At 35.6% G+C, this 25311-nt stretch overlaps 2 protein-coding genes across 4 annotated transcripts in view; one reads left to right on the top strand and one right to left on the bottom strand.

Annotated features, from left to right (window-relative positions):
- Positions 1 to 134: 134 nt before the first annotated feature.
- On the bottom strand, positions 135 to 24916 carry phc2b (polyhomeotic homolog 2b (Drosophila)). Of its 2 annotated transcripts, none has more exons than XM_067374288.1 (14): positions 24659 to 24916; positions 18962 to 19120; positions 18287 to 18364; positions 17980 to 18141; positions 17190 to 17279; positions 15900 to 16182; positions 9486 to 9865; positions 9239 to 9398; positions 4952 to 5160; positions 3680 to 3812; positions 3249 to 3369; positions 2904 to 3030; positions 2522 to 2798; positions 135 to 1574 (listed from the first exon to the last, which is right to left on the bottom strand). In XM_067374288.1, the coding sequence occupies exons 1-14, from the start codon at positions 24857 to 24859 to the stop codon at positions 1420 to 1422; spliced, it is 2535 nt and encodes an 844-aa protein (XP_067230389.1). In that variant the 5' UTR covers positions 24860 to 24916; the 3' UTR covers positions 135 to 1419. The 2 variants fall into 2 exon arrangements, with proteins under 2 accessions (XP_067230389.1, XP_067230390.1); XM_067374289.1 differs by having other exon boundaries at positions 17130 to 17279; positions 24659 to 24906.
- slc2a1b (solute carrier family 2 member 1b) overlaps positions 20219 to 25311 on the top strand; it is a 57886-nt gene continuing 52793 nt past the window's right edge. The window contains exons 1-3 of one of the 2 annotated variants that reach the window (XM_067374293.1): positions 20219 to 20241; positions 24431 to 24528; positions 24667 to 24915. The gene's annotated coding sequence lies outside the window, so the exon portion shown is untranslated. Of the gene's footprint in view, positions 20242 to 21789; positions 22049 to 24430; positions 24529 to 24666; positions 24916 to 25311 lie in introns of those variants that run through there. The other variant, XM_067374294.1, reaches the window with a different exon arrangement.

Below are 25311 nucleotides of genomic sequence, written 5' to 3'. Positions count from 1 at the left end.
GATGGGATTCTTTGTGCGGCGACCTGAAAGCAAAGCTCTCTTCGGTACTCAACTCCCACCACGACTTAAATCATGACATATTTGGACGGGTTTTTTTTTTGAAAAATCAAGTTTTTATTAGTATCAGGCTCGAGTTAGATAGGCGACCACTCTAAAGTCATCTTAAATGTTGAAAAATTTAGACAGGATAGTTTTAAGTTTGACGAAATACATGTGTGCCTCCTAGTGGTGTGTTATAGTAATTTAAAATGAATAAATGTCATTAACAAAATATTAAACTGCGTGGCATTTTATTTAAAGAAAAATAAAGCAGAGTTTTTTTTTGTTTTTTATAAAGTGTGTTATACATGGCAAAACAGTATGTTTTCTTATGCGACTTAATTTGGTGTTTTGTTATCTAAATCAATGTAATGAAACATTAAGTGTGAAATAAAATGAATGAATGAAGCTGTGCAAGCAGGTAAGGTGAAAAACAAGAAATTAAACAAGTTCCTTCCTTAAAAATGTTATATTACAAATTTCATTCATCTGATAAATACAGGCATTTCACAAAGCATTGTACTAAAAAAAACCAACCCATCATCACAATCATTTCTAGCAACATACAATGACAAATTTGGGCACAATTAAAACCAAACATAGTGTCATTCCCAATATCCAAGACAAATACAATTTAATGTGCATCTCAAAACCAGAGTGTACAGACACACATTGAATAAGGCGCTGTTGACAGGATTTTTTCAAACTGGATCCCTTCCTTTAGGTTCTCTCTTTTTTCAGGTTCAAAGTTGAATATTCTGTTACTGTGCTTCTGTTATTCAAGTCTTCTCAAAGTAAATGTGAGTGAAATAGCACCAGTTTGTTGTGATTCAACTCTGTTACAAATACTCACACACAAAGGTAAGAATAATTTACTTAAACATATTTATACTGTACAAAAGTATCTGGCATGTACAATAAGACAAAGTCATACCTGAAAACAACAAATGTACATTCCAGAAATATCTGGGCCAAAATGTGGGATTGTAAAACCACATGATAATATCAGTTGTTTGGACTGCAGCGTTTTTATATGTACATTATCCAAAGATTTTTTCTGAGCACCGGTACTGTGATCTGTAAGTCCCAGTCAGAATTCCATTCCAAATCACTAATTCATAATGCCTTCCATTTGGTATAAGTCAATATGTGTGCGGATCTTCATAGGTAGTCGGTCATTTTCTATTCCAGCTGAATTTACTTCAGTTCTTCTCTTGAGGAGGTGCAGTTTTGGGCTTAGCCCCATTTTTTTTTTTTATAAAGTTTTTAGATTTTTTTTTTTTTTTTAAATGTTGTAGTGCAGTTTGGGGTGCTGAAGTCACTTAGTCAAGTTTAAGTGACATCAGAGGACACACACAAACACTTACTGCCTTTTTAAGGCTAGGAATCTTTTAGCATGTTTATGCGAGCAAAGATCTTGAGGGCGGGTCCTAATTTAATATTCATGGCACTCATTAGGTGGTCTTCCTTCAGTAGCAGCATGGCCTGTCCATCAATCTCCTGAGCACGAAACTCGTCTGCAATCTCCTGGCAACCTAATTGTGGAGTCACAAAAATTTGCATTATTAAATAGCATATTTTTATCATATTTTAATCATAGCTTTGCATTTATCTCCTTTGTTATCATTGGTGCTGTCAAATGATTAATCGCATCCAAAATAAAAGTTTGGATAACATCTGTTTGTGTACTGTGTATAATTATTATGTATATTTAAGAAATAATTGCATGTATATACTGTATATATACTTATATAAATGATATATAAATATTTAATATATAAATGTAACATTTTTTTTCTTTGATATATACACGCATATGTGTGTATTTATACATACACAGTACATAAACAGATATTAACCAAACTTTTATTTTGAATGCGATTAATTGTTTGACAGCACTATTTTGATGACAAAATATCAAATGTGTGTGCGTGCATGTATGGTACCGTTATTACTTTTGGGGTCAGTAAGTTTTTGTCTTTGAAAGAGTCTTTTATGCATTTTATGCTGATTTTATTTGTTAAAAACAGCAATATTGTGAAATATTATTACAGTTTAAAATAACTGGTTTCTATTTTAATATATTTTAAAATGCAATTTATTTCTGTGACGCAAAGCTGAATTTTCAGCAGCCAGTCTTCAGTGTCACATGATCCTTCATAAATCATTCTAATATGCTGATATGGTGCTAAAGAATCATTTCTTATTATTATCAATGTTGAAAACAGTTCTTAAGCAACAGTTGTTGCTTAAGCTATTTTTTTTTCAGGATTCTTTGATGAACAAAGTTCAAAAGAACAGCATTTGTTTTATTTATTTTTTTATCTTTATAAAAGTCTTTACTGTCCCTTTTGATCAATTTAATGCATCCTTGTTGAATAAAAGTATTCATTTCTTTCATTTTTTTGTTGTAAAATCATACTGACCCCAAACTTTTAAATGGTAGCGTGTGTATATATATATATCATAAAAAGCCACTTACCTGGCAAAGAGCGGATGAACTCAAACACCTCTTGCACATTCCATTTGGTGGGGTCGCATGGTAGGAAGTGCTGACTGAGGAGAGGAAGCTCTTCTGGATCGTTACCAGCGACCCCACCTTGAGAAACGATTGGGCCAGAACTGGCTGCAGAGAGCGGGGAAGTTGCTTCCTCATAACTGGAGATATCCGAACAGGGGCTGGACTCTCCTTGACTAGGCTGAGATTGGAGCGGTGAGGATATAGATTCTCCCTGAGATTGCTGAGCTACAGAGAGCCGCTGGAAGGATCAAGAATACAACCAGAGATGAAAATGAGTTAATAACAAAGATAGGATTATTTACTTCATTGTGGCATGCACAACTGGACTAAAGTAGATGTTCACCTGCTTTTTGGCCTCCCTGCCTCTGGGACTATGAGATCTTCTCCTTCTCCACTTATTTATCTGATTGGGTGTTTTAGTTCTGTCGGGGTGGAACAGACCAATCCGCTTCGTGCAACTAACACTGTATCTGAATAGTGTTGTATATAGAGTTGTATGTTAGCATACAGATAAAACTACTGCACATCAGATCAATTTATTATTGGTTATCATTTTGGTAGCAGTTATATCTATAATTTCAGTTATTAAGTATAAGTTCCTAAATGAACCCAAATGCAGTGTCATGCAGCTTTGTCTAAACATGCATTTCTAGATATTTTCATTAAAAACATGTTTTGAATCTCTAACCTTTTAGCACAGACCATGGAACAGAAGCGTTTTGAACGTTTGAACTTATAGGCAAAATCAACCCATCCACAGAGCTCACATGTGAGCTTGGGCTCCTCCGATTCCTCCTGAGCCCTTGTGTCTGATGAAGTAAAAAAAAAGGTATAAAATATTAAGCTACAGTTTATTTATGACTAGCTGAAACAATGTTTGTTTGTAATCTTTGCAATGATGAGGCATTACTATGAAGCTTATCTTTTTGCCACACCTTGACTACACAACGTTTCAATCGTAAAGTTCACAAGCAGGAAATTCTCTCAACAGTAATGCATCATGACGCTCCTTTGTTTCCAATCTTTGAAAACTTTACCCTGATGCTTAAAAAGATCATGCATCTTAGAAAAACAGACATGGACCGCAGTATGTTTGAATCTACTAAATTAAATGTCTACCTTGTTGTCCAACCTCCTCCATGTCTGAGTTTGTGGCACTGAGGGAATTGCTGCTGGCCGTTTTCTCTGGATCTGAGGGAAGCTGCGTGTCTGGTTTCTTGGGGCTGTCTGCCTGCACCGGAGGTCTCTCCACCTGACAATACAGTATTCAAAAGTGATGATGTCAGGGTGATTACTGTAACACTGTGGACACCTTCAACAGACAATAGTTTTCTACAGTTTAGTTTGATGGTGTAAATCAGGGCAATTCGCTAACATACAAAGAAACAATTGACGCTGAAAATAAATGATAAATGTAATTAATAAATAAATGATTAATGTAATTATTTAACAATAAATAGCGGAATGAATAATAACAATAATAATACAATTATTATTATTATTATTATTAATAAATTGAGTTTTAATTTAATTTGTTTTTATAATTAATTTATATAATTGACTGAATTAATAATAATAACAACAATAATAATTGTATTATTTTTGTTGCATTATTAATAATAAAATAATAATAATATTGTGACCAATAATACTATTATATTATTATTATTAAATTAATTTCCATTTTAATTTTTGTTTTTATAAACCACTTTTTTATTATTATTCATAAGAATAAAATGCAACAATATATTATTATCATTATTACTATTCATGCATATTAATACAACAACAAAAATAATACAAATATTATTAATTCAGCAAATAAGACATTTTATTATTTACTGAATTAATAATACTAATACTAATAAATTAATAATAATAACACTTGTAGTATTATTATTGTTGTATTAATTTTTGTATGAATAGTGACAATTATAATAATAATATTGCTGCATTACAAATATTATGAGATAATAATAATATTGTTGTTGCAATGTGTTATTATGAATAACAATACAATTATTATTATTAAATTAATTTCCATTTTTTTGGGTCTTTTTTAGTCTTTATAAATACTTATTATTTACTGAATTAATAATAATACTTGTAGTATTATTATTGTTGCTGTATTACATTTTTTATGAATAGTTATTATGATGATGATAATAATAATATGGTAGTATTAAAATTATTATGCATAGTAACAATAATAATAATATTGTTGTATTTATATGAATAATAATAATACAATTATTATTATTAATATTACTGTATTTATTTCGAGGTTTAATTTTTATAATTACTTTTTAACAACTTATGATTAACTGAAACAACAATAGTTATTGTGTTGTTTTATTAATTTTTAAAAAAAAATTTTTTATTACAACTCACAGGGAACGGTTCAGCTCCCTCCTGGATAACAAACCCCTCGATGACATGTGTGAGGACATGTGGCTTCACTATGGCTTGAGGCGGCTTGTTCTCGCCGTTTTGTGCCACACTTCCTGTCACAGCTGCCGGAGGCGGCTCGCTTGAGGCTGCCGAGGTCATGGTCGATGTCACCGGTGCTCCCGTGGGGTCACGCGCCGTCTCCACAGAGCCTGGCGGCAAAGAAACAAAGCATCATCTCATCACCATAGCAACTACAACAACATCAGCAGCAAAGGTATCAGCAGTCGTCATTGTTTACGGGAAAGCCTGGAAAAGACTGCTGCTAATAATAACATACAAACAGTGAGCTTATAAAGTAGTTTACGAACATTTAAAGGGTTAGTTCACCCAAAAATGAAAATTCTGTCATTTATTACTCACCCTCATGCCGTTCCACACCCGTAAGACCTTCATTAATCTTCGGAACACAAATTAAGATATTTTAGATATTTGGCTCAGTGAGGCCTGCATAGGGAGCAATGACATTTCCTCTCTCAAGATCCATAATATAAAACCAAATATATTCCCGTTGCTTTATAATATTAATATTGAACCACTGTACTCACATGAACCGATTTAGATGTGTTTTTAGTAGTTTTATGGATCTTGAGAGAGGAAATGTCATTGCTCCCTATGGAGGCCTCACGAAGCCATCGGATTTCAACAAAAATATCTTAATTTGTGTTCTGAAGATCAATGAAGGTCTTACGGGTGTGGAACGGCGTGAGTAATAAATGACAGAATTTTAATTTTCGGGTGAACTAACCCTTTAAGGAACAGTTAAGCCAAATATTAATGGAAAAGAATATCTCTTAAAACCAGTCTGGTTTGCTGGTTCAAGATATTTATGATGATGATTTTAGTTTTATGAGTTTTATTTCTTCTATGAAACACAAAGGGAGATATTCAGTAACATATTCATAATAAAAAGCGGCTATAAGAATATTTTAAAGAAAATATCGCTACAAGTACGCACAAACTGTGTTAACCAGTCAAGTGACTCTCGAGAGCCAATGGCGTTTGACGTCAAAGACGTCCAACTAGAGCGGCGCCGTAAGACAGCGCCATTTTTAATTTGAACGCAACTGCCTGCCAACGGTATTTTAAACCGAGGGGAAGAGTATTAGTCAATAACGACTGCTATTTCACTGTATTCCTCACACAAAGCTATCCAAAAACTTAAGAATACTTTCAATATTAAAGTATGGACTACTTTTACAAAGTGTTTTGAGGTTATCCACTGTCATTTTATGGACAAGTTGTCAAAGAAACGACATACTGCAGTTCACTGAAGAACGATGGAAAGTCGGGTAAGTAAATGATTTGATTTTGTGTGAACTATTACTTGAAAAAACATCCCACCACCGTTAGGCATCTAAACTTAAATCAACTAAGAAAAAAATACATCTCTCCTGTTCACACAAGATGCGTCACTGCGTTCAGACTGGCGTCAAAATGCGTGTCAAGTCTACACAGTTCAAAGAAACGCGCCTCCTCGAGACCGTTTAAGCCCACTAACCAAAACTACTGGCATCACAACACAAGACATACTGTAGCTTACCGACAAAGCGCAATAAAAAGTCATTTCCCTCAGGGGCGCTGTTCAATTCCGTTTCAAAACACGGGGGGAGCCTCATTCCCACACGCCTGTTACACTGATTTCAAAGACAGAATTTCCAGGCACCGCCACGCGTGCGATACTACGCAACATGCAGTGTGCGCAGCTCCTTTTCTAATGCTTCACTCCCACGCACAAGCACATTCTGTCGGAGAGGCGGTTCAGTCTTTCCCTGGATGGCAGCAGCCTCAAGTGGCAGGTCACATGACTCTGTAGAGGTTCAAGAGTCTTTCACTGGCTGGTGGCAGCAGCGACCGTGTCCTTTATTCAGCCTATATTGGGCATTATCTCAAGGTAGGAAAGCACTCTGGTCTAAAACCAGTTTCTGACTGATTCGGCAGGAAGGCTGCTAGTTGTGCCTTCTGGCAGTCAAGGAAGTCTACAGAGTCATGTGACTGGCCCAGAGTCAGTTCTTGTTCATATTACTGTTGACATGGGAATTGCATGCCACTTCCTAACTTTCTTTGTTAGCAAATCTGGTTCACCACATGGGAGTCAAAAGCCTTGTATTTTAAATGAAATAGTGATTCTTTAATTCATTGAAAGCCTTCAGACTATGTGGTATTTGATACAGTGCACTGAATTTGGACACTTTACCCATACTTACAATGTGGATGTCATTGCATTAGATTACAGAATATAAAACACATTAAAGTTAGTTTTGAAATGAGATAACATAAGCACACATTGCAAGCAAAAGGCTACACAAAAAGGGTGAAAATGAAAAATAAAGTAAGCTCTAAGAAAAAAGGTAAATCATCATTTGTTTGACAATACCACTTGATTTGATATTTTGTGATCTAATGCAGTGAAATTTATGAATTTTTGATCAAAATGTTTTGGCACCCTTGCAAATTATGTTTAACTGGTTAGTGTGCTAAACTAGTGTCTTTACTGATTTCCTGAATATCCATTATAAAATATTTGGTAGGGATTGGGTATGTTGTTTATTTGTTTACTTGGATACAAAAATTAAGGGAATTTAATGTTCAGAATTCTGTCTTAATGGTTTATTCATAATTGTAACTGGATTCTGATAGGTGTGAAATAAATAAACAGAAGGTTTAAGGTTTATATTTTATATATATATATATATATATAAAATATATAAAAACACACGTGATTTTTTTTTTTCAGTTTAACGTGTCAAAAATATTTAACGCGATTAACCACATTCGTTTTTTTAAAAGTATGAAAAAGTTAATGAAGTTTAAATGTATTGTAAATCAAAAATACTGTACAAAAAAAAAAAAATAGTCAGATATATTTTACTCTAAAATTGCTTTTAAATGAAAGTCATATGTCTAACCAAGTTGTGTTCCAAATTTGAAGTTGATAACACAAAAATTAAAGTTCCTGAGATTTTGGTTAGGTGCTGTACCAAAAATAGCCACTGGGTTTCACTGACATTCTAATGAATTGTTTTTATGCAGTCTCCTGATACAAATTGATACATTTCTGTCCAAATATCACTTATATCACAAAACGCAGTGAGACTCAGACCTTTCTGATGATGTGTTTTGTCAAGATTAGAAAAGGTTTTGACTATAAAGTAACTAAAATAAATATTGTAATATGAGACCTGGCACCACCCACTAGGAGAAGAGCTCACTAAAAGAAATTAAAGTACGGTTTCCATGGTAACGCAACATCTGCAACAATTTCAAAACGGTTTTCACAGGCTTTTTGAGTTCTTAAGCTTTCGAATGATACCTAACTTATGATGATTACTAAAATATGTGGTATGAAAAAAAGGCAATAAAGAAAAAGAGCGGCAAGCGTCCCACCTGTGGGACGGTGACAGTTAGGGCATTCAAGCACGATAAGATGCAAAAAAGAACTCAAATCTTATCTTGTATTAATATTAAATGTCTTTATATAGTTTTTTTTTTTTTTTTTTTTGTTGTGTGAATTTCGTTGTTTATTCTGTTTTCGCCATGAAAATAGCCTTGTTGCTGACATGCTGTAAATAAATAAATAAACTTGAACAGACAAAAACACAAAATTGTGTCAAAATTCCCATTTGGTTGAGTATCCTCGTAAGCAGTCTTAAATGAGTTAAAGTGTTAAATGAGAAAACAGGATGTGTGTCAGATCCGCGTCAGGTCTTAAAGTGACAGCAGCCTAATAAACCTGCTGCTGTCTGTCATTAATGTTAATCAAAGAATAAAATACAAAGATAAAATCACTGCTCTTATGTAGGTTTGATAAGGATTAATCTATATTCAATTTATAATTTATAGAGTGAAGAAATTATTCAATTTCTGTATATTTTACCTGTTAGAACTACCTGAAAATCTTTTTCTAATCTAATCTAATTAATGGCTAAAATTGAGAATAAAACAATCCATGTAATAGAGACATCAGTATCACTACTCACAAGTGATACTGGCCTTTATTCATAGTGCTTTGTAAAAAGATGCCATTAAACATGTTGTTTCTACATTATTTTGCAAATTCAATGTGAAAGTAGTATTACAACAAAAAAATATTAAAAACATTAATGTTAGGTGTGATTAATCCTAATTAATTACAGAAAAATGTGCGATTAATTATTTTTTTAATCAATTAACAGTGTCGCTATTGTTGATAATGTTTTATCAAACATAGAGTCTTGTTGGCCACTGTACCTTGTGTTTGAGATGTAGCGTTCACAGTGTCAGCTTTGGATTGTTCAGGGGGGTCGGTGCCTTGGGTCGTAGTGGATGGTTGCATTTGTACTGGTGGGCAGATCTCTCTTACCACCAAAGAGGTGGGCTTCTCCTTGTCATCCTGAGCCAGTCTTGAAGCCTAAATAGAATAAAAGTAGTTAGTTGCTTTTAAATTGTGTACATTATCTTCAATCTTCTGTAAGGCTCTAGTAAGTGAGTCCCTTACCTGGCTTTGTGCAGGTTGGATTTGTAGATTGATGGCTGTCAGTTGAACCGGTTGAGCTTTAGCGTGGGCCAGGCCCATGTGTGTGCCGTGCTGGTTAACTGCATGGTGGCTTATAGTTGAATGGAAGATGGTGGCCTGTTGACTTTGAGCTGAGACCTGATTGTGAAGTGCTGGTTTGGGCAAAACTGGAATGATTCCTGCTACAGATGAGGTCTGGGCGGAGCTCTGGATGCCCAGTGAGGCTGTCTGTTGGTGGGGCTGGACGGAGGCGGTCTGCAGTAACTGAGGCTGGGTTCTAGAGGTGGGTGGGGCTTGGGGTTGAATGACAAACTGTTGCGGTTGCTGCTTAATCAGGGCCTGCGGCTGGATTTGGGCATACGCTGGAAGGACAGACACTTATTATTACATACACATACTGTTTCACATGACTACACATTAAACTGACAGTTGCAAATATAAAACGACATTAACATGCGCATGGAATTTCATACATTTAGACAATGTTTTTTCAAGCTGGCATAGGTAAATTCCTAAAGTGCTCAGGTTCCCCACAGTTATGTAAAAGTGTTGAACCCTGACTACCCTGACTGATGTCAAAAAAATTATTTGTATAACTCAACTTATTCATTTATTCCTTCCTATTATTTATTTTATTGTATTTATCTGCTAACATTAGTCTCTGTGCTTGGGTTTTCCAGTACAAATTCTGTATCCAGGACTACAGCAGTGGAAACTGGACGAGTTTAAAACTGTGATTAGGTGTTTGATGGAGGACTTGCAGGAAACTGTGTTAAAATTTAATATTATCTCAGCGGGAGAACATTCAAATACAAAAACCTTAAGAGTTGGGCACATTGAGATCACAACCTCAAAAGTTTATGAGCAGTAAAGGAATCTGAAAATCTCCAAAGTTAGCTAGCATGTGGTTTTTATGTTTTTATATATATATATATATATATATATATATATATATATATATATATATATATATATATATATATATATATATATATATATATATATATATATATATATATATGTATATGTGTGTTCTGTCACATGAAATGCACGCCGGATATGTGAAGCAGACGTCAGGAACAAATACAGTCTTTCTTTAAAACTCTTAATAGCAAACAGAAAAGGTTCAGTGTGGGAATGTTCTTCCGTCTAATGTGAATGGTGTGGGATGGTGTGTTCAGATGACTCAATCCTCTGTGCTCACTTTCTCTCACTCTTTCTTTCTCCCGGATGTTCAGAATAAGGAGTTGATGAGTTATTCCCAACAGAGCGCAACCCTGGAAAACCCCGAAATTTCCTGCCGAACACTCAGCTATATGCAAAGCCACAATACATAACACATTAAAACAATGACAGATGCTTGGAGACATACAAGATGTACCTTTTCTCACATGTTGGGCCATATTAGATCTCTTAAATATCTCAAATGTTTCTCTCACACAGCAATGAGATTAAATGGAGAGCGAACTGAGACTTCTGCTTTCCTGAGATAAGATCCCAGTAATCTGGCATGAGTTTCCATAGAGTTTTAGAAGAGATCATTGTCTCAAACTGTTCTCAGCTTAACTCCATTTAAGGGTTAGTTCACCCAAAAATGCATGTCGTTCCACACCTGTAAGACTTTCGTTCATCTTCGGAACACAAATTAAAATATTTTTCATAAAATCCGATGGCTCAGTGAGGCCTCCATTGACAGCAAGATATTTAACACTTTCAAATGCCCAGAAAGCTTCAAAAGATGTATTTAAAATAGTTCATGTGACTAAAGTGGTTCAACCTTAATGTTATGACGAGACGAGAATACTTTTTGTGCGGCAAAAAAAACCTAAATAATGACTTTATTCAACAATATCTAATGATGGGCGATTTCTAGGGGTGTGACGAGATCTCGTGTCACGAGATGAAAAGTAGTTTTGTGATATTGCCATGACAGAGTGTTAGGATGATTAGGAAAGAATATGCCACCGCTACGTTTACATTACGCCTCCACTGTCGTTTTGCTTTGTATTTAAATAAAAAACATTTAATTCAGTTGGATAACGGTAGCCGGCGCTCCATATTTAGAGAGTACGTGCAATTGCGAAAGTGAAAGTAAACACGAGGGCACGTTCAAACTCGACTTCAGTACCCCTCATTTTGAAAGCGGCTCCCTGATGAATACAAGCATCTCTCAATATAAAAGCTATTTTAGGCTGGGCAGTGTAGTTGTAACCATCTCTTAGCTCTGTATCAAAGAAAATTTTGGACTTATTTGCACTTTGAATATTGAGAGAGTGCGATTATGGTTGCACGTATTGTAAAGAGTTACCATAAAAACGATTAACAGTTTTCTCTTAATCTTATTAAGCACAAACAGTAAGGTTTCATTTGTTAACATTAGTTAATGCACTGTGAACTATTATGAACTAGCAATGAATGACTATTTTTATTAACTAACATAAACAAAGATTAATAAATACTGTAGCAAATATATTGCTCATTGTTGCTGCTGTTGGTTAATACATTAATGTTAATAAAGGAGACCTTATTGTAAAGTGTTACTGTTTTTATTTCTATGATCAGTTTGTGGAAAGGAGTTCAGTTAGGAGGTCAAAAGTTGTAGAAGCTCATAAATCATGTACAGCAAGGTGTGAAGAGAAGTCAGTCAGTTGAGTTTGTGGCAAAACCTTTTACAGTACTTGAGTATTGTTGTCTTTTACTGCATATGATAATTCATACTCAGAAAGTAGAACTGAAATGAAATTCATTACAAGATGATTAGTTAAAACATTTCAAATACAACTGTAGAATATTTTTCTAGTCATGTATTTCTCCATTGAGGATTTCTTAAAAATAGTGTAAAAATCTTGTCTCATCTTGTTCTCCTGAGCTATCTGTCTCGTCACACCCCTAGCGATTTCAAAACACTGCTTCATGAAGCTTCGAAGCTTTATGAATCTTTTGTTCTGAATCAGTGGTTCAGAGCATGTATCAAACTGCCAAAGTCATACCCCCCAGTGGTGAATCATTAAAATTTCGAAACGCTTATGACGTAATGAAGCCTCATTTACTGAAGTCACGTTACTTTGGCAGTTTGATACACGCTCCGAACTACTGATTGGAAAGAAAAGATTCATAAAGCTTTGTGAGTTCTGAATTTTTATTTTTGGGTGAACTAACCCTTTACGTTTCTTGAGTTATGAAGAGAAATCTTTGAGGAAAGTTTTCCTATATGGGTGCATTTGCTCTACAATAAGTACTTTTCACTTAAGTATTTTGAGTGCACAGCAGCAGTATGTTAATGCTTGTGGCTCTTTCTTTCCTTCTTTCTTTTAACAAGCCCTCTTGTGCAGCGTTTCCCAAACTGGGTGCCGTCCGGTGAGAGCAGGGGTGCTGTGTAAAAACTCCTTTAAACATTTTTAAATTGCTACAAATGTGTAAAAAATAATTTATTATGTACCATCAATCTCTGATGTCCCCAATAACAACAAATAACACACACATTTATAATAAAAATGCAAATCATAAGAAAGGTTGATCTGAATTTCTGATATGGTTGAAAACTGTATAACGATATCAGTGTTTCATATCGGTCGATATCGATAATTATTGATTTTTTTATGACTCATTTAAAATAAGGACCAGGAGAAAAATATATTACATTTAAACATTTTTATTTTAAACTTAACCTTCCTCTGATCATAATCCCCTCAGTTATTAAGACAGAAGTGTCAACAACCATGGAAAACTCAAATAATTAAAATGTAAACATAGGTCTAAAGTAGGGTGACCACCCGTCCTGCATTTTGCAGGACAGTCCTAAAATTAGGAGCTTTGTCCCGCGTAAGACTTAAGTAGTGTCCCTCATTTCATTTATGTCTGTATTTCTTTTTTTCCAAGTCAGTAAACACAACTACACCAGCAAGGATTTCATCTCACATACTGGATAAGAACCTCAAGTGCTGCTCAAAGCTGCCCAAATCGATGATTTAAAACATGTAATTATCCATCCTGATGTTAAATATTTCCAACGAACGGCGGCGATCAAGCGCCACACATGGAAACGGTCGAGGACCTACAGAAATTAGATATTCTCCATTTGTTTTAACCAATACAAAATTGCGAAATTCAGACACGACTTTCTTCTCACGTTAATATTTCATCTAATGCGGGTTCTATGGCGTTATTATATTGAAAAATGTTGAGCGCGCATATACGGCGGTTCTTCCCTGCGGTATTGAAAATCAATAATTTTCAAGGTGTTGTATCAAAGTAGTATCATGACAAACTCTGCTCTAGTGTGTAGTTGTATTCAATGGATAGTTTCAATTATTTGATACACGAATTAATATCAAAATAGAGAGTCGACTACACTTTATATAAACAGTTTTTACTGGTTTAGACTTTTCCACATTCACATTATTGTTAATCTTAGGGCACGTTTACACTATGATGTACTAAAAACGGAAAGGTCAACGTTGTCAAAATGATCCCCGTTCACACAGATCCACGAAAACTATTAAAAACGCTGTATTATTTATGCCAGGCCAGTTGGCAAAGTCATTTTGTAAAGAAAAACGTCACCGTTTTCACAAATTGACGTTTTTGTAGTTTACACTGAGACAATAATGGTATAGTTTTTAAAAACTTGCACTTTGAAAACCGTTTTTGGGTTTCAGTTTACATGTTTTTTAAGCCACCAAAATGCTGTTGTCATGTAAATGAACAAAACACCAAAACCAAAACACATAAGTTTTCCGTTTTTGATTAAAGACGGTGGCGTGTAATTGGCCCCTGATATTCAGATATTAAAAACATTAGAACATTTCTTTAAAGCAATCTGGCAAGGTTCAACTAAAAGAATAATAGCCCAGGATGACTTTCCAGATCTGTGAATATCATTAATGCACAGGGGGAAAACCAAGCATCATAACACACATCACATCATCTCTCTGGAGCACACTGCCATGGAAACTACATCCCAACACACACATCAGGTGGCTTTTTACCTTTCCTCTCCACTGAGGCTCAATTGGACCCTCTCAAACACACTTTTTTTTTTTTAATCTAGTCAAAGCTTGTTCAAACTTTATTCATTCTGTTATTTTTGTACGTACACACTGGTATATACCTTACACCATAAACACCTGCAAATGATCACTGACATATAATGTGTAAGAACTGCAGCTCTCCTAATGAGAGTAAAGTGAGGTTTTTTTATGTGAATGCACAAATGTAGCTACATTTAAAGACAAGCAGTTTCATTTCCCGTTTACGGATTTAGCCAGTAGTCTTTATCTTAACATAGCCACACAGCCATCAATTATATATATATATATTATATTATATATATTATATAATATTTTTATAAGCCTGTTTTTACTTTACTTGGCACTTAACTGGTGCTAATTTGTGACCCTGGAGCTACTGGAGATACTTTATTCTTCTTTTGTAAAAATCAGAGGCCTTTTTGTATCTTCTTCCAAAGCATAACTAAAAGCATAGCACAATCCCTACTCCTGAATCTCTACTGGCCTCGACACGCCCAGGTACCTGCTTCTAAATCTGCAGGGTAATTGCCCTGTGTGAGCTGTTATGATTAGAGACCGGTGGAATGATGGATGGCGTGCATGTCAGATGTTGACAGGCACTGAAAGACTGAGAAAGTGTGTGCCCTTCAAAGGCCACATATGCATTAATGCATTTGAGCATAAGCCATGCAGGACAAATCTAGCCTTGGGTGGATTTCTCCTTTCTTTGGTACTTAGTGTGTGACATGATCAACTGATAAGTGAATTTGGATCTTATCAGAGGGCATCTGTCAGAAAACATTTCTGTTGAAGTGAATTGAACCTTTCAGTTTGTTCAAAGGCCCAATGTGCACACACAATAATTTCTGGACCACTTTGGAGAAAAAGTGCTTGATGGAAACATTACTAGATCAAATATCAACCAAAGTGAGAGACAATACTACAAGTAACTGTATTTGTTGTTGGGCGTCTTTGTGGAGGACACCTGTGTGAAATTGAGGGGAACTGACATCTTCATTGCAAAAAGTGCCTCAGAATCATGATAATAGTTTATAAAAAAGCTCTATTTCTTTGCAGATGCATACTGTTGTGATATTTTGTTGCCGAATGCAATGGCATTTAGAACTTTTTAAGTGTCGTAATATTTTGGGGGATCACTGTATAGGCCAAGGGTGGCTAACGTCGGTCCTGGAGAGCCACAGTCCTGCAGAGTTCAGCTCCAACCCTAATCAAACACACATGAACAAGCTAATCACAGTCTGAAAGGTTGCTAGAAAGCTATAGGCAGCTGAGTTTTATCAGGGTTGGAGCTAAACTCTGTAGGACTGAGGCTCTCCAGGACCGAAGTTCACCACCCCTGGTATAGGCCATATGGGTTTGAGTTTACCTGGTGCGATTAAGGGATGTGAAGAGGTGACATTACGACTCATGTTAACTGCTTTCATCTCTGTTTGTCCTTCCTCTTCCTTCTTCGTGCCAACCGAGGAAGCAGTGTTCAAGTTGCCTTTCCCGGCACCAGTGCCTGAGCTGGAAGCACTCTGACTGGGTGTCTTGATGAGCGGGGTGGGCTGAATGGAGACAGGGGTCTGCTTTAAACTCAGTGCCTGGAGGCCTGAAGACTGAGAAGTGGAAGACGCCCCCTGCTGGTTGCGCAGGGCAAGGTTCTGCACCTATGACAGTCATAAATGTCAATAAACATTTGAATTAAAATATTACGGAGCCCCACACATGACATGCAAGAAAAAAAGTAAATTGTGCGCACGGTTTACTAATTCGTTCCCTCAATTTTCCAGTGTTGCCAACTGCTTTCAATTAAAAGTAGCTAAATCTGTCACTGAATTTCGCTAGATGACATCATAATGGCAAGTTCACTGATCTACATAAACAAAAATAAATATAGATCAGTGGATGAGATAATAATCCAAATAAGGTTTGTCCAAGAAATAGTTAGATTTGTAGCTAGGCTTTTGAAAAAAGTCTCAAAAGAGGTGTGGAAGTCGCTAAATCTAGCGACAAAATCACTAAATTGTCAACACTGACTAATTCATTCCCTTTATTTACTAATTTTTGTTCCCTCGATTTACTAAATTGTTCTCTCCATTTGCTAAATTGTCCACACTATTTATAAATCGAAGGATCAAATTAGTAAATCGTGCACACGATTTAGCTTTATATTTTTTCCCTACATGTCATTTGCGGGGCTCCGTACAAATATGTTCAAAACATTTGAAATGTAGTATTTGAAAAATAAATATTTTGCATGTAATTACCTAGGCAAACTATCCTAAAGTAAACATTATCCCTATTGGAATTTCTATTATAATTTGGAGCAAATCATAATTCCTATAAGGATCCTTTAGGATTGGATCCTAAAAGTATTTCTGGATAAAAGTGTCTGCTGAATGAATGGATGTGCAGTAAATGGAATGGTTCCAAATTATAATTGAAATACCAAGTAATCCTGTAAATATACTTTTAGGATTTTGGTAAAGACATCCACAATTGTATTCAAAAAGATATTTATTTTGAGCACAGTATATTCATGAATGCAAATAAGAAATGTTTGGGTAATCATGGGTACTTTTGGATGTGCATGTATTACAGTATATGTGTGCACCTGTGCAGAGGCAGACTGTGTGTTATTGGTTGCATTAGTGTCAGACTGTAGAGCAGTTACTGTAGCTGTAGGAGCCAGGATCAGCTGAGGGGACAGAGGGACGGCTCGGCCCAGACTCCTGGCTACATGCACAAGATTACTCTGTTGTGCCTAAAATAATCACACATAAACATGTTCATTATTAATTAAATGTTAATGTTTATCAACCTTTTCTTCAGTACATTATAATGATTAAACCCTAATTTCACTTTTAAGGATGGTGCTTAAGTGTGAACAAAACAGTGAAAAGCAACATAGATTGATAGGTCAGCATGTCAGTTTTTGGCTTTATAACAAATATATTTGGAGTTATCAGTAATGGTCAAGCAGCATAACCCTACAAAAACTGATTATAGGTCAGTTAGAAGGAATATGGAGTGTAATTCTTCACTGATATTCACGTCTTAAGGTGATGATACACGTGGGCAACTTTTTGAGCAATGTCGCTGGGAAATGTTCCCGAGCGATGTTGCTTGGGCAATTACCCATTGAGAATGGGCAACAAATTTTGATCTATAGTATCCAGATAGAAATTTGTTGCTCATTCTCAATGGGAAAGTGCCCAAACATAATCGCTCGACATCATTGCCCTGCAACATTGCTCAAAAAGTTGCCCTGTGTATCATCACCTTTAGTTACTAGATGAACTCAAGTAAAAAAAAAAAAAAAAAAAAGGTCAAATATTGTTTAAACCAATTATCAATATGGCCCAATTTAGCTGAATTCATCCTACTTATTTCTGATATATAAATATATAAAACATCTTCACAAATATTAAAGACTGTGTTTGTGAGTATACAGCTGTGCTCACCATCTGTGCCCGCAGGTACATTTGAGCTTGGCTGGCTGTCAGGGTGGAGCTTGACGTGTTGCCTAGCAACACTGCTTGCTGGGAGATCCCAGAGGGCGCGGAGTTTACACTCTGGGCACGACTAATCAGCTGAGCAGTGGCAGGGGACGTGGTTAAATTAATCTGTGGGAATAAGAAAGACAGAGTTGTGACATGAGCAGCCTGGATGTTATGTCACATGCAAAAACAGAATATCATAACCAGTACCAGATATTGACGTGATTATAATGTGCATATTTTTAATGGATGCATCAAAATAAAAGCTTACTGTGGTCTGTGATGTTCCACTCTGGGTAGATGAGGTCCCATTCTGGTTCGAACTCTGCCTGCTGGCTGCTAAACTGGCCTGAGAGGGAGAAAACATGACAGACACACAGAGTAAGAGTGTATTTGTGTGCATTATGTTTTGCTTAGGGCTGGGACAATAAATCAATGCATCACAAATCGAGAAATTATTCTGGATCAATTCAGAGATTTTCTGAATTTCTCTCTCAAATCAATTCTGAGCTTAGTTTTTAACAGCATGTGGCACTGCATGCTTTAGAAACAGCCGTACTCTGCTTGCTTCTGATTCCTTACACACACCACTTCTAAATCATAACACTTCTATAGAACCTTTTATAAAATAATCATTCATACAGTTCGAAAAGGTTGAATTACAAGGGTGTTTTGCAGTGGGCCGTTTACATTAATTTCGTGTCATAAAAGCATTCTGAGTTCCAAATACATTCTCAGACTCATCCGAACGCATGAGCGCTCTTCTTCGTGAGCATTTGAGTGTGCGGTTACAGACTAGCCTAGAGCACCATCTTCTGTTAAAAACTAAGCTCAGAATCTATTCGAGAGAGAATCGCAATGCATCTGGAAAATCTGAGAATCGAGTGATGCATCAATTTATTTTCCCAGCCCTAGTCTTGCTATATGAGACTGCATGCTATCTGACCTGCTGCACGGCTGCGAGGCTCTGGAGCTGCGCTGTGCTGAGGTGCTGCTGCTGCAGGGCTGCTGTTTGCAACATCAGATGCTGCTGTTGAGCCGCATACATCTGCTGTAGGTACTGCGCTGCTGTGCTGGGCTGCCTATTTAGAGCCTGCTGGATCACCTACCATTCGAGACAGAGAAAGTGAGAAACCAGATTAGATCTCCTTAAAGGTGTAGTAAGCGATTTCTGAGAAACACTGTTGAAGGTTGATTGGACCGAGCACCACAACACATTTGTAGCCAATCAGCAGTAGGGGACGGATACACTCATGATGGGAGATATGAGAAGAAAGAAAGACTGTAGAAAGAGAGATGGCTGAGAGACATTACAAAAGAGAAAAGGTCAGAAGAATATCACTGGAAAAAGAAGGGTTACAATCAGACAAGAGCATTAATATTAGAAAAGCTTTTCAGTGCCAGAGAGATCTGGAAGCTGGAATGCCAGAAAATGCACCCGAGGTTGAATTGTTTCTGCTCTATACACTGTTGTTATGATGTTATCTGTAGTAACAGGACAGTTTTGAGTGTCATTGTTTGTTTGGAGCTGCTGTGCTGCTGATGACTAACAACAACAGCTCTTCCTTGTCGTTCATATATCATCTTCACTTTATTTTTCACAAAGCATTATTTTGCTTTGCTTCAGCTATAAAGAGACATCTATTATTGCATTGTGTGTTTCTGCATTTTGGGGCCAGAGCAATTGTTTGGATTGATTTCAAATATCAAGTGTTTCTCAGAAATCACTTACTGCTCCTTTTAATATCTCAATTGTTTCACATAGAGAACAATGAGATTAAATGGAGTGAAAATGGAGACATTAGCTCAAGTCTCAACAGTGCTTCCCACAGGTTTGAAATATACTTGCGGTGGTAGCCAGGTGAAAAATCCTCCAATTACCCACGGCACAAAAATGGTCTTCTACATGTGACAGATAAATAATGTGTGATTTTTAACAGTATTTTTATTTATTGAAATTACATTTATTTAGTCATTTAGCAGATGCTTTTCTCCAAAGCGACTTACAAATGAGAATAGTAGAATCAATCAAATCAACATGAGAACAACAGTATGTAAGTGCTGTGTGAAGTCAGTTTTGTCAGTAAAGTGCAGCAAGGTTTTTTTGTTTGTTTGTTTGTTTTGTTTTTAAATATAATAAATACACAGATTGATTTCTATTCTTTTTCCATCTAAGTAAGTGCTACTATTGCTGGGTCAAGTGCTGACGAGAGAATAGAAATCAAAGTAAGTGAAATTAATTTTAATTACATATATTACATTTGTACATTATATAAATGATATACTAACATTACATTATATACTAATATTATGCATTATTATGCATTGTAACTTATGCAAAATTACAGCATTTAAATGGTTCTCCTTTTCCTATGTTCTCCTTGCTGTCATATGGTGTCTCTCTCAGTGAATGGGACACAGATTTTACTAGTAAAATTTATATAATGAATAATTTGTGTGTCAAATAATGTTCTTAGTCTTTTCTTCCTGTGGTGAAGACTACAATAATTTACTATGAATTAAATGGAAGTCAAATTAAATACAATTTATTGTGTAACCAAAATACCAATAATGCCCAAAAGTAAAAGAAAAAACTTAGCATGTGACTTTTAATTATAAACAAGCCCGAAATACTCAGGGACTCTTATTTTGAAATGTCTACACAATTTCAGGCTGATCCTTCAGATTCCTTGAATATTTTGTCCACACAATATTGACATCAATTTGACACATTTGTTGACGTCAATTTTACGTCCACACACTGATGTCCAATTGATGTCGAAAAACAACTCATCAAATTGGCATGAAAAACTTGACATCCATTTGACGCCCACATACTGATGTCCAATTGATGTTGGAAAAAAAATATCAAATTGATGTTGAAAAACTGGTCAAAAATGCAAATCAAACTGATATTCTTTTGACAACCAAAATAACAACACAAAAGCAATGCAATGAAAGAAAAATACAAAGTTCTGTCATAAAACTCTAAATGGGCAGGCTAAAAGATCCTCAACACAACTGCTCGTAATCACAGAATTATCTATTTTTTGACATCAAATTGACGTCAATATTTTTACATCAAATTGACGTCAATGTTTTGACATCAAATTGATGTAATTTTTTTTTTTTTTTACATCAAATTGACGTGGAAAACTTGACATCCATTTGACGTCCACACGCTGATGTCCAATTGATGTTGAAAAAATATATATCAAATTGACGGCAAAAATGCAAATCAAACTGATATTCTTTCGACCACCAAAATAACGACACAAAAGCAATGCAATGAAAGAAAAATACAAAGATCTGTCATGAACTCTAAATGGGCAGGCTAATAGGTCTTTAACTCAACTGCTCGTAATCACATAATTATCTATAGGACACAGATGATTGGTTCCTGCTGTATTAGTAGCCAATAAGCTTGCATGCTCAGTCTTCAAATACATGAGTAGCATTTGCCTTAGCAGTGCAGCACGCATTCAGAAACCCTCCACCTGTATAGATCTAGTATTTTTTTTTTTTTATATATAATATAATTTTTCTGAGAAAATGACCTTGAATCTCACATTGTCGTGTCTCAAACTTTTTTCAGATTTGCCAAGATACCAAAGTCTGCAATCAAAGTCAGAGATCTCTGTATGAACTCAACCATTTCTCTTCAGTGTAGTTTGACATGTCTACATTAATTTTATAGCTCTTTACACTTGCTTTGTCAACAATTATTAATATTACTTGTTTCTTGTATTCACCTTAAGAAACATCTTGTACTTGACAGAAACATCTGAGACAAAGCTGATACTTAAATCATAAATAGCTGCAAGTTGCATGATGTGATTCAAGGTGGTATCAAATATTTGTAGGCCAGATTGCAACTCTAAACTTTTAATGTCAAACGTTTTGCTCAGGGAATTTGTTTTGTTTTGTTCCAGAATTTGTCTCCTCCTTTTGGGCAGAAAATGAACTGCATCAAGCTTAAAAGAGAACTAGATCTCTGAAATGGTTGTTTTTCAGTTCCCATTATGCTTTCAAGGTGAGCCTTGATGTTTAATATGATTATATTATCATAATATTAATTTAATATGAAGATGTTTAACATTAACCGCAGTATTACAAGGTTTGTTAATACACACATGCTAATGGATGAACTCTTACAATAAAACATTTATATTGAATAGGATAACAGTTACATTTTATGATATTTATATGCAACCAAATATATATTTTTACATCCAATATAAAAATAAAAATTTTGTATCGTGTTACTACAATAATAATGTTATTTAAAAATGATTGCAAACCATGTGGACAAGAAATGAACACCTACCTATTTTAACAGTTCTGTAATTTTGATCTTGAGCTAACATCCATAACAACATGAAAAAAGCATTCGGACCAAAATCACAACAAGATGCCAAAATACCTGAACAAATCGCAGACGTTCAAACAACACTTTAAGTATATGTTGATGATAGTGTAGATAAGTTCATCGGTCTCATCACTGATGGTACCTTCTTATCGTTTTCTCCCAGAACAGTATAATATGTTCTGCTTCATCCTGTTTGTTTCATGCTTTATGTCCTTACTGAACTGCCCACAACTGCACAGTTGCTAGGCAACATCTATCCTGACCCTTGGTCTTGGCGTGAGTAAAGTGCAGCCTGAACGGAGTTTAATGTTCATGCTGCTTGTGTCTGATCATGTGCGGATCTGAGACTATTCTGACTATAGCAGCTGGGTCTTTGCTGTTTTTTATATATAATATATATATACAAAATAAATACAAAAAAAAATAAAACCATGCAAAAATAAAACCATGCAAATATTACAAAATGTGACAGTAAAAAAGTACATAACATGTTTTTCTAAAGTAACAATATCCCCCAGAGCTATGTCAGCATGTAAAGTTACAGCGGGAGTCCTCGTATTTCTTGCCTCCCCTGAAAACATTGAGTTTTAACAGACCTGCTAAAGCATGCAATGGGTTTGTTGGGGGGTAATTGAGAATGAATGGGGGGAAAAATCGTGTGAGGGGAAACAATGCCTCCATCATGCTACCTACCTGGAGACTCCAGAAGTGCAAGGTGTCAGGATTTCAGAGACTTAGTTAAAGTTAGGTAAAGAATCCTAAATATGACCCCCACTTGATAAGAATCTGAAGTATTGCAAAGTACATGAATACTGTTTTTTTTTTTTTTTTTTTTTTTTTAATAGGCTTTATAGACAGACAGATTGAGAGTAACTCTTGAAAGACCAGCATCACATCCTCTTGTACCACTGCTTGAAGAATTTATATTCTAGAATCTGTAAGTAAGTTTTGGGAGTTAATTTTTTTAGTCCATCTCCTAGAGATGCTGCTGGTCCTTCAAGAGTCACTCTCAATCTGTCTCTCTATAAAGCCTATAAAAAACTGTCTTCATGTATTTCACAACACTTCAGATTGTGACTCTTATTAAGTGGGGGTCATTTTTTAGGATTCTTTACCTAACCTAAGTCTCTGAGATCCTGACACTTTGCACTTCTGGAGACTCCAGGTAGGTTGCAGTTCTGGAAAATTGTGGCACTGGAGACTAAAGGGTTCCTGATTGTTTCACACTTAATTCGTCACCTTAATTCTTTTGCAGTTAACATCTGTCTTAATGTCTTTTTCTTCTCCACCTGTTTTTGTCTGACCCTGCTGACCCAGTGAGCATTTCAATGTCCAATGGTCATGCCTTAACTGCAATTTCTAGTATTACATTAGTATTGCATCCTTCTCCTTCAGTCTGAGTTAAATGTCTTTTTTGGCTCATTTTACCTGTAAAAGACAACATAACTAATAATTCTGCACACCGGAATATAAGGTGTTTTTCATTTCCAGCCTTCATGAACATTTATATATCACTTATAAATGATTAAATACAAAATTAACACTATTTATTAAGATTAATGTGGTTTGGAATTGGTAAGATGTGCCTGGAAAAAAAATATGATCAGAAAATCAACGTACCTAATAATTTAAAATGTTTTCTTTTTTTTTTCTCCACACAATTAAGTGAACATAGGGGGTGAGGTTGAAATAATTTAACTAATTTGAATTGATCATATGTTGCCATTTTTCAATTTGTCATGTGGAGCACTTTATGAATTTGGCTATACATTATTATTATTATTATTATTATTATTATTATTATTATTATTAAATAATAATAAAAATTGTTTTTGAAAATGTACTTCAGTTACTTTGTCTTAGATATAAGATTGTCTATATCACATTCGGCTGAAATCCAGTAACATTGACTAATTCCCAGCCACTTAAGTTACAAAATGAGAGAGGTCAAAACCTGAGTCAATAAAGAACCACCACATTCCACAACATGGGAAAGATTATGAATATGAATATGTCTGAGGCATCTTCATTGTCTTTCCTCCTCAGCCTGCTTTTCCTTGTCATATACACACCAGCAGATGGCGGTATGGACTTGAAGTCAATTAAAACTTTAAGCAAGAAAAAGTGATGTGTGGTGCAATGCAGTAAGTGGACTAATGCAAGGAGAAAGGTGGTGTTTGTAAACATGAACACAAACATTATAAACACAATAACTGTGTGTTTGTCTATATTTAAATTGACTGATTGATTCTGCCAAATGGTTGTTTCACGCACCTGTACAGTCTGTCGGTCGGGTATCCCGCTGTATACAGATATCTGTGGAACGGCCTGTCTTCCGCTGCTCGTGCTGCTGCTGGTGGAGTTGACAGTGCTGGCAGTGGAGGCACTAGTGGTGCCTGTGGAGTTTGTGGTGGAGGTACTGGTGCCTGTAGTGCTGCTGGCACTGGAGGCAGGAGTGCTCTGCTCACCCTCCATTGTCCCGCCCCGATGCCTCACCTTTGAACCACGACCGCCCCGCTGCCACACTCGACGTAAGCTGAGAGAGACAGAGAACAAGAATTTGAAAATTCCTGTTGTTAAAATGTTCTTCCATAGAACAATGATGGTATCAGAAGAAAATACCACGGTTTCTAGCTGATAGTTATGAAATTTGATGCGCTAACAAAAAGAGTACCAGGGTAGTGCCATGTTTTTTGAACATGCACCATGGTAATACCATAGTATTCTTTGAAATACTTTAGAGTATCATGTAAATGCCATGGTCTTTGTATATATGGCAATAATTCAATAGTATGTTAAATGGCAATGTACCATGGTATTACCATTTGATATCTTCACAGTACTTGTAAGGGTAGATAAAAATAAGGGGGAAGAGCAAAATACAAATGCATAAATTAAAGTTCCGAGTTGGTAGCCAGAGATGTTAT

Source organism: Chanodichthys erythropterus, chromosome 21, assembly GCF_024489055.1.
Source record: "Chanodichthys erythropterus isolate Z2021 chromosome 21, ASM2448905v1, whole genome shotgun sequence".
Taxonomy (NCBI): Eukaryota; Metazoa; Chordata; class Actinopteri; order Cypriniformes; family Xenocyprididae; genus Chanodichthys; species Chanodichthys erythropterus.
Note: the sequence above shows the minus strand (reverse complement) of the source record. Positions and strands in the feature narration are given on the sequence as shown.

Coding starts and splice junctions, on each gene's coding strand:
- phc2b (XM_067374289.1), bottom strand. CDS start 24,859: ATGGAGGGTGAGCAGAGCACTCCTGCCTCCAGTGCCAGCAGCACTACA. Junction 9,866..15,899: donor ACATCCCTTAATCGCACCAG/GTAAACTCAAAC, acceptor CTGTCCTTCCAG/CGTATGCCCAAATCCAGCCG. Junction 1,575..2,521: donor GTTCATCCGCTCTTTGCCAG/GTAAGTGGCTTT, acceptor CTCCACAATTAG/GTTGCCAGGAGATTGCAGAC.